Source organism: Solanum stenotomum, chromosome 12, assembly GCF_019186545.1.
Source record: "Solanum stenotomum isolate F172 chromosome 12, ASM1918654v1, whole genome shotgun sequence".
In the NCBI taxonomy this organism is placed as follows: domain Eukaryota; kingdom Viridiplantae; phylum Streptophyta; class Magnoliopsida; order Solanales; family Solanaceae; genus Solanum; species Solanum stenotomum.
In genome coordinates this window covers 25,071,955-25,081,989 of record NC_064293.1, presented here as the reverse complement: position 1 = coordinate 25,081,989, position 10,035 = coordinate 25,071,955, and the positions used below count along the sequence as shown (strand labels likewise).

Genomic DNA, 10,035 nt, shown 5'->3' with positions numbered 1-10,035 from the left:
AGCTAGAGTAGAAAAAGATTTTGGTCCTGATTTTTATGTGTTTAATGTTGGAGATGACCCTCTTACTTTGAAAGAAGCATTATCTTCACATGATTCTATTTTTTGGAAAGAGGCTGTGAATGATGAAATGGAATCACTAATTTCTAATAAAACTTGGAAACTAGTTGATTTACCACCGGGTTGTAAAACAATTGGTTGCAAATGGGTCTTAAGAAAAAAGTTGAAACCGGATGGATCTATTGATAAATACAAGGCTAGGCTAGTTGCAAAAGGTTTTAAACAACTAGAAGGCCTAGAATTTTTTGATACTTTTTCACCGGTAACAAGAATTACATCCATAAGACTTTTAATTGCTATGGCTGCAAATTTTGATTTGCAAATTCATCAAATGGATGTAAAAACTGCTTTTTTAAATGGAGACCTAAATGAGGAAATTTATATGGATCAACCCGAGTTTTTTGTTGAAGCAGGCCAAGAAAGCAAAGTATGTAAACTTACTAAATCCCTATATGGCTTGAAACAGGCACCAAAGCAATGGCATGAAAAGTTTGATTCTTGCATGATTGAAAATGGTTTTAAAACAAATGAGTGTGATAAGTGCATATATCATAAGTCTTGGAATAATTCACATGTGATTATTTGCCTATATGTTGATGATTTGTTGATCTTTGGCTCTAACGTGAATGTAATTGATGAAGCTAAGAATATTCTTAGAAGCCATTTTGATATGAAAGATCTTGGTGAGGCAAATGTTATTCTTGGAATAAAAATTACAAGAACATGTGATGGAATTTTCCTTGACCAGTCACATTATGTTGAGAAAATATTGAAAAAATATAACTTTCTTGATTGCAAGCATGTTGCAACTCCTTTTGATTCAAGTGTTCACTTATTTTCTGTTGAAAGTGAAAATGATGTAATAAATCAAAAGGAATATGCTAGCATAATCGGAAGTTTGAGGTATGTGACTGATTGCACTAGGCCTGATATTGCATATGCAGTAGGAGTACTTGGCAGGTTTACAAGCAAGCCAGGTAATGAACATTGGCATGCTGTAAAAAGAGTTATGAGATATTTAATTGGAACGAAAAATTGTGGTTTGTTCTATAAAAAATATCCTGCTGTACTTGAAGGCTTTTGTGATGCAGATTGGAACACTTTATCAGGTGATTCATGTTCTACCACTGGTTATGTCTTTACTTTAGGTGGTGGTGCTGTTTGTTGGAGATCAAAAAAGCAAACTATTATTGCTAACTCTACCATGGAGGCTGAACTAATTGCTTTAGCTTCAGCTAGTGAGGAAGCGAATTGGTTAAGAGATTTGTTATTTCAAATACCTTATTTTGAAAAACCAATTCCTCCTATTTTAATTCATTGTGATAGCACCGCTGCGATTGGTAGAGTTCAAAACCGTTATTACAACGGTAAATCCAGACCTATAAGGAGGAAACATAGTAATGTAAGATCGTATTTGACAAATGGTACCATTAATGTTGATTATGTCAAATCTTGTGATAATCTTGCAGATCCTCTTACTAAGGCCTTAACGAGAGAAAAGGTCTGGAGCACATCGAGGGGGATGGGATTGAAGCCTACAAATACATGAGTTATATATGAGGAAACCCAACCTGGGGACTAGAGATCCTATAACCAGGTTCAAAGGGAAAAACTAATCATATGATGACTTGTTGTGAAAAATGCACTATCTTTTTATTTCCCTCCCTATGATGTGAGTGCATTGTTTCCTGTAGTTTGTGAAGGTTGAGTTGATAAAACTCTTAATGAATATCTGTAGCCCGTATGGGTGGAGTGTTAAGCTTACAGGAGCACTCTCGACAGATTTCACCTATGTGATGTGTGGAAGTAGGTCGCTTCCTATGAGAATTAGGCTTATTCTCAAAAGCACTCATGAAATCAGGATAGCACATGGCCATAACGTGCTAGCTTTAAAGCTCGTGTCAACACCTTGATTATTATGTGTGAGCAGTGATATTTTATTTCCCTTAAGCAGTCATAGTTCAAGTCTGAGACCACTACGACTCTGGAGTAAAAGTTACTGTTTCACTAAGTGAAGGTTCAATGTAGAGCACACCTTCATTATGCATAGTAATCTTCCTTCAGCTGATAGACTCTCTTATGTAATATTAAAATGAGTGGGGAATTGTTGGTTTATTAGTATTTTAATATTAATATTTTTAATATATTAATTTGCTTTATTTTGGAGTTAGAAAGAATTGATGAATGTTTCAGCAGTTAGTGGACAATTTTCATTGCTGGAACATTAGGCATTAGTGATTAATTACTCATTTTTGTTAATCAATTTTCATAGGCATTATTGGCAATTATGTGATGGTTACAAAATTGTTATTGCCGTTGTATTATTCTGGCAGAACTAGTAGTGGTCAACTATGACCATTACTTCTCCATATTGAAATCCTATTCTTTATTCCTCCATTATACATTGTAACCTATGTAACTTCTAGGTCATTTATCTTCACTATTCACCACTCCATTATCTTCCTATTTATTTCTAGGAAGACTTCTTCTAGTATAAATAGTGGTGGTATTCATTTGGTTTTGATATAGACAACACATAAGAAAAAGATAGAGAGGAAAAAGTTTGTCAAAAAGAGAGTTCTTATTAGTTGAAGGGAGGTGTTCTTTTTTGTAGAGCTTTGGACTCAACTCTTGTCCGGAGTTGTTGAGTTATACTTTGTGAAGACTGTTGTATCCTGGAGGGGACAAGTCAAGAGGACTACTGCTGGACTGGTGAAAACATTTACTGCAGTGGGCTTGAATCTCCTTAAAGAGAGCGAGATACCCGCGCCTCAGCCTGAAGAGATTTATTTCTTCATTTTTATTTTCAATTGTAATTTTGTATTTTTTATTATCTTATAAGTTTTTCACTAACACATGCAATGACCAAGCTAAATCATAAGATAAAAGTGTTAGAAAACATAAGTCATAATCATAGTCAATGCAAGCTTAACATCTTCAAAACAATACTTTCATAAAGTAACCTTAGTTCATTATTGTGGGAATTTTATCATATAACCGGCATAGACCATGTGAGTTATAACATGGAATCTATTGTCTATCTCACACCAAAGAGGGATTTCCTTATTTGCCAGGGTAATAACCATGAGTCTGAGCTAATGTGGATCCACTAGCTAATGTTTAATAGAGACAATCATCCTATGATGGCACATAGTTTATGGGACATGGGTAATCGCTAGTCCACTCGATGCGAAGTAAATCCCACAAAATAGTCATTAATCATTCTTATTATTATCCATGGGAAGGAAAAATTAAGCAACCTATCCAAGCTAGAATATAATTCTTTTGGAATAGCTCCTCCATCTTGATTCAACCTAGGTGAGAAAACCTTTCAACCTTATGAATTCTTTATGTGAGAAATCCTTTCAAAGTCATGTTCTTAGTTGTATGTGAGAAAACCTTTCACAACAACCTTGCTAATTTACTCTCAAGCATCCTCAAATCATTTACATCAACTTCATAAAAACATGCATATCTTCATAACTTTATCTTTCATAGTTCATAAGCTTCATCATGAGTTCATAGTCTATAAATCATGGATCATGCATGGATTCATCTAAATATAACTCAAATCATGTAAATACTTTTAATTCATGCATTAGAAGATAAGAAAGAAGTAATTAAATCATAATTGAAAAGAATCCATGATGATTGAATAAAACCCTAACTTTTGGATTGAGAATCTAACTTTTAAAACTAGAAGAATATAGGAACCCTATAGAGGAAAGGACTCCTACATAGGTGAAGACTAACATACCTTAGAGATAAGTGCCTAAAAGCTATGGTGAAATTAAGACCTTGGTGACTGAAATCCTAACTTCCTCTTTCTTAGCCTTAGAGAGCATTTTGGGAAAGAACTTGGAGGGAAATTTGGGAATTAGATGAATGATTTAGAATTGGTAGTTTTAGGATTAATTCACTTATATAGGTCTTGAAATAGGGGTTAAAAGGATGTAGTTTAGGTAACAAACACTTAGACGAAAAACTAAAATGACACTAGCTTAAAAACTGATGGAGTCACCAAAAAAGAGGGTTGGACGGTCTGTACAAGGCCTCACTGGGTGCATAGGGAGCCGTCTAGGAGACCCCTTGCTTGGCAGCCTTAGACGGCTGGGCAGCCTCCCCTAAACGGGCCGTCTATGGCTTCACGGACCGTTTAGGGGTCCGTCCAGGTGGCCTCCTTTCTTGGCAGCCTTTAAACGGCCAATCCACTTGCCTAAACAGATTGTGGTCCCTTTTACGAGCCGTTTAGGTTTCAGGGAAGGGTCCATGGTCTGTTGAAGGGTTCTGTTTTAGGGCTGTAGACTTGTTCGTTAATCCTCTTTTACCTTTCCCAAGTCCGAGGTATTACAGTTCAATTTGAGCCAATTGTTACATTTCAGCTATTGTACATTTCATGTACTGACGTCATTCAACAATGCATCATTTTATAATGCAAAGTCAGGTAATCACGATAGCAGACACATTATTAGGATCATTTTCATTCGACTTTGGTGAGACCTCCTTGCTTTCAGAGGGCTTCAATTTATCTAGAGTATTAGTAGTCAGCACATATTGTTAGCAGAGCGTTGGGTCTTGTCCCAGTAACCTATCATTGGTATATTAAATGATTCATATGCAAGTCAGATGTGTTATCACTCAAATATTATTTTCTATCACTAGATAAATTTATCATGCTGAAATACGATTTTGGTAACATTTTATTGATATAGAATTTAATTTCATATATACATTAAGATATTGAAAATAAACCAGTCTTAATTATTATTAGTGTCAGATCTAGAGACAACATGTTAATATTAAGATTGATACATAGTAATCTTTAGATTGTATTCAAATTGAAACGTCTCAATCTTAATACAAACAAAAGAGGCCTTAAACTAGAAGGCATTATTGATTATGAATTTTCACTGCTTGTGGAGGTTAGTCCAGTTTACAAGAAGGTATTGGTGATTGTTCATGCTGGAAAAACAATATGTGCATCATTTGTTATTCATGAGTACATCGAATAGACATAATCAACTTAATCCTCTATTCTCTGTGGACGGAAAATTGTAAAGATGCCAGGATATTGTCTGATACAATTTCATTGAAGTGAATGCAAAGAGAGCAAAACGTCGCCATTTCTCTGAAACAACTGTATCTTACAAAAATTCTCAACTCGAATTACAATCTAATTGCTATGATGCCTCTCTACATTCTGTAAATGAGCAAATAAAAGAGAATGTACAAAGGAAAACCTTGTATTCTATTTATCAAGTTATACAGGAGGAGGTGGCAGGTCTAACAGAAGCCAGAATCCAACACAATCATCCGAATTCAGGTCATTTTGAATAGCAAGGAAGTGCAAACCTCCACAGGCTTTCTTTGCTGCTTCCCAAGCTTCAGCTTCGCTTGTGGATACAGGATTTTTCTTGTAAGTCGCATAAATGTAGCGGGTAGAGATACCCACCGACAAAATTAACGAAGCCTTGTCCACATCAGCTTCAATCGAACAGACTTCCAAGCCATTCATCCAAGCTGTAGTAGTCCACAATCAAAAGACGATGAACTATCTTTGCATTAAATAGAAATTGTAAAAAAAAGAACATTTGCACAGAACACATTATTTGGGTCTCATTAATAGGCTAGAATTATCCAAAGATGTTGCTGGCTATAGGAGCCCGAGCATACAGATGGATTGACCAAACTCAACCTTAAACCAACATTCCTCAATGAATGTACTTTAACTATGACCTACATATCCCCCTTGACTTTCGGAAATAGGGAGATATGTATTCAGATGCTATAGTTTGATGTCAGAAGGTTTTAACAGTCACGCAGATCATCATATTGTTTGTCCAATCACACTGTGCCAATTTAGACCAGCTTATCTGAGTAAATTTGACTAGTAAATAAAAGATTTTGAATGGATTGATATACAGAAATTAATTCGAGATACATTCAAAATAATAGAAGAGACGAGATTCATAAAATTGATGTGAAATAGTTTCAATTTATTTAGCTTGAATTCATGGAAACAAGAAATTTTCATATTAGAAAAGGGGTAGAATGTTTTGGGATGCATAAAGATGGAAAGTGTATCAAGCAAATTCGGACATAGACTAAGTGTTTGATACTTGTTAGTGCCCAGCAAATAGAGCAGAAAAATAGATTTCAAATCGAAATGAGCGGATAGACACTCTGTCCTTAGAAAATATGGAGAAGCTTTGAGAACAGACATGTGTTTATGAATGAAATTTGATCAATTAGTCAAGACCCAATCAATTGACACCAAATGCTTCAATCACATATAGGCAAATTGAAGAGACATATCCTCAAAGGCGCAAGAATCTTGCGATCATCTAACAACTAAATAATAACATGCAATACTTGAAGCCAGGCTCTGTTTACATCAATGATGGCAGTTACCACATCAATTTATGTGCAGAACCATCTTTGCTTCAAGAAGCCACAACTCCAAGAAAAGTGAATTTTCAACAATACTGAACAAATGCAATAACAGTTTTCAATAGACCATTGACAACCCACGGTGAGATAACATCTTTTCAAGAAAATGATGTGAGAACCTGTGGTGAAGAAATAAAGAGATCCTTCTATATCGAAATCTCAATTGACAAAATAATAGGAAAATTTTGGATCACCCGTGAAGTTTGTCCACTTTATCTCTCCAACATAGACTTGTCTATATAATACAGATAACTTTAATCTTTAATTGAGCAATCAGAGTACAAATTACCACTTCTGCCGAGAAATACATCATCAGACCATTTGAAAAAAGGAATGAATATTTTTTAAACAAAATCACATATGAGAATGATATAAGTAGTCTAATTAGTCTTGCTTCATGAGGGTTCAACCTAACGCCTCGGTGTTTTGGGCCCACAACCCCCATCTTTGCAAATTCTAATTGACTAACATTGTGGTCATGACAAATGGTTGCACATTAGAAAAGGTTCAATGCCCATATGAACTAGCAAGAAATGATTTCGATGTTGATTAAATTAAGTAGATTGAATTAACTCGAAAAAAGGGGGAAGAAAACGGAAAGTAGTTCAAATTATACTGATAGAGCATATGAGAGTTATATAAGAAGTATGATGATAACTTGTCAATCTAGGAACAACGCATGTGCTCATGAATTGTCATAATCCATTAAAACAATGAAGTTACAAAAAGATAGTACAGCTATAATACCTGCTAATGGTTTTGCACGTGAGGATGCAACTGCTAGTCCAGGAATCAATGTGTTGTCCTCAATTTCGATCCCCAGAAGATCCAAGTCTAAACTTGAGCCAAAAACCAACCTAGTCTCCAGGTTAGATACTTCCTCACGAACAGCTACAAACAAGATGAATTGTAAGTCCATAATTTTCAAGGTACAATAATATTAGAAATTCATGTCCAACTTGATATCGGTTCTAATCCAAGTCTATCTTCTCAAAATGAAACTCCAGTGAGAAATATGGCAAGTTATATTACAGAATAGGAAATTTATTCTTATTGCAAATCATCAAAAGCCAAACTAGAGATCCTTGATTAGTTATTCCAGAGTGTTACACATAATGTACCTGAAACGGGCAACTGGACAAAAGCCCACTTTTCTCCATACAGATTCTCAGGAAGTTCCATTGGAAAAGGATTGTCAAGTGCAAGAAGTGGCTTGGCTCCTTTTTGAAAACCAGGATGGCGAGTATAAACAGTTTCATAGCGGTCTTCAAGCCAAAGGACAAGTGATAAGCACTGAAATATAGCATCATACAAGAAATGGCACTGATCAATCTGTTTTTAGCCAATTGTGCATTAAAATGGCAAAATAGTGCAGTATCTTGGTTATTATTTTTTATATCAGAAAAGACCTTTTGTTATGTCATGGATGAAAGATCATTTAGGCATTAGTGACGTCTCGTGTATACACATAAATGAGATATGCATTTTCAGATTATATATAAATATGGAAATGAAGTTATGCATTGTATATCACACTAAAGCTTGACTTGGGGGACAGTTTACCTGGAAAGAAAGGGAGAGCAAAAGAAAAAATATCCAAAATAGAGGATGATCTGTAACAAAGGGTTATACTGATGAGATGCTAGCCAATCAGTTAGACTTAAAATGACCTTCTCATACATCAAACCAGGTTACGTTAAAATGCATAAAATAAGCTAAATAACATGGACTTTCCTTCCTATACGAATTTTGAAACCATTTAAAGAAACTTATTTAAAAAGTTGATCCATAAGAACCTCTGTTTAAATAATTTTGAATGAAAAGCTTCATGCAATAGTTATATCTTTGTCACCAGAAAACTAATTGAAGGCAAACATTTAAATTGTATGCATATGTGCTTTACCAGCAAAATAGGTAGGATGAACATAGGGATGGCAAGATCAAAGACAACTTGTCCAATCAGTGGTGGATCCAGCATTTGAAGGTCGTGGGTGCTCACTTTCTTTTAACATAAAATTGCTAGCAGTTGCAGCTAGAGAGATTTGAATTCGTGACTAGCAGCATCTACACGCCTTAACATTAAGGCCAGAACCAAAGCAGCAACTAATTTTTTGTGCTTATTTATTTGTTATATCTGTTTTTTCATATTTTCTCTATAGATATACTAAAAAAAAAATCGTAGTCAATCGGGGAACACTCCATGTAGATCCGTGCCTACGTGCAACCCGCCCAACCCGTTTAGGTTTGGGCGGGCCATTCATTAATTAGCTGAACCCACAAAAAATGGATTGATATGTTGTATATATAGGGATAATAAAGTTGTTGAAAATGAGGGAAATACCCGTTTGCTAGGAACAGATTTGATGGCAAGTTCATTGCAAGCTCTTGTAATAATTGTTTGCATTTGTGACCTAAAAATGGAAAACAATTGATGAGAGAATTGAAAATAATAATAATAATAAAGTTTTTGTGGGAGAGGATGTAATTAGCTACCTGAAGAATCGGATTTTATCGGGTAATGGGAGGCCTAAGTCATTAGATATGGATAGTAAAGCATCTTTCAAAGTGATACTATTGATAAGATTATTAGGAAAATATTTGGTATACTGAAGAGAGAGGGAATCATCACAAACAAGAAGCTCCCATAACTTTTTCCCTCTAATATCAAGAATTGGTCTTGAGCAAAAATCCAATTCCCACTCAGATATGCTCTCAGGATCAATTTCAGGGTCAAGATAGACTAGTTCAGCAGTGGGATCATCATCTTCTTCTTCTTCTTCTTCCAAATTAGTAGATGAAATGGAAGAAACTGAACATGATGGAATATGAACAGACTTGACCTTATATTTTGGTAAAGATATTGCAAGTGATTGAAAGGGGAAAACAGTTAAACAAGTGAAATTGGAAATGGGTGTATGAGTTTGAAGTAAAGGGAGACTCATTCTTGAATGACAGCAGCTTATACAAGCCATGAAACCCAAAGAATTTATTTTATTTTATTTTAAAAGATAAGGGAGAGTAGAAGAAATCGTATCTCTTCCACCTAAATATTGCCACGCTCTACATTTCTCCAACCTTATTGACGTTTTTACACTTTAAACTCTCTTCTACTTATCCTAATTTGTCGTTTGCCCAATTCAACAATTCCAAGTTTATATATATAGAGAGAGAATTGTACAGAATAACAAACTATGAATTCAAATTAAATACTATAACAACAGTTTCATTTAATTGTAACTTGTAGCAAACAATTGTCATTCACATCTCTCCCTGAATTTCTTACTTGCCACTCTCGATTTCTCGCTGGGCAATCTCTCCCTCGCCTATCTCACTTTATACAAACACAAATGTATAAAATGTGTTTGTGTTTATATAAAGCGAGAGAAAACTGTATATATATACATATCTTTTCGTTCGCCTCTCTCCCCAGAGAACCTCGCTCGTCACTCTCCCAGATCTCACTCGCCTCTCTCACTTTATACAAACACAAATGTATAAGTTACGTTTGTGCTTGTATCAAGCGAGAGA

General features: G+C 35.1%; 1 protein-coding gene across 1 annotated transcript; it reads right to left on the bottom strand.

Moving 5' to 3' along the window:
- Positions 1-5,221: 5,221 nt before the first annotated feature.
- LOC125849215 (protein TAB2 homolog, chloroplastic) lies at positions 5,222-9,556 on the bottom strand. The gene is made up of 5 exons (XM_049529256.1): positions 9,001-9,556; positions 8,849-8,918; positions 7,629-7,800; positions 7,255-7,398; positions 5,222-5,577 (listed from the first exon to the last, which is right to left on the bottom strand). Exons 1-5 carry the CDS (start codon positions 9,477-9,479, stop codon positions 5,318-5,320), a joined length of 1,125 nt encoding a protein of 374 aa, XP_049385213.1. The 5' UTR covers positions 9,480-9,556; the 3' UTR covers positions 5,222-5,317.
- Between the last annotated feature and the right edge of the window lie 479 nt (positions 9,557-10,035).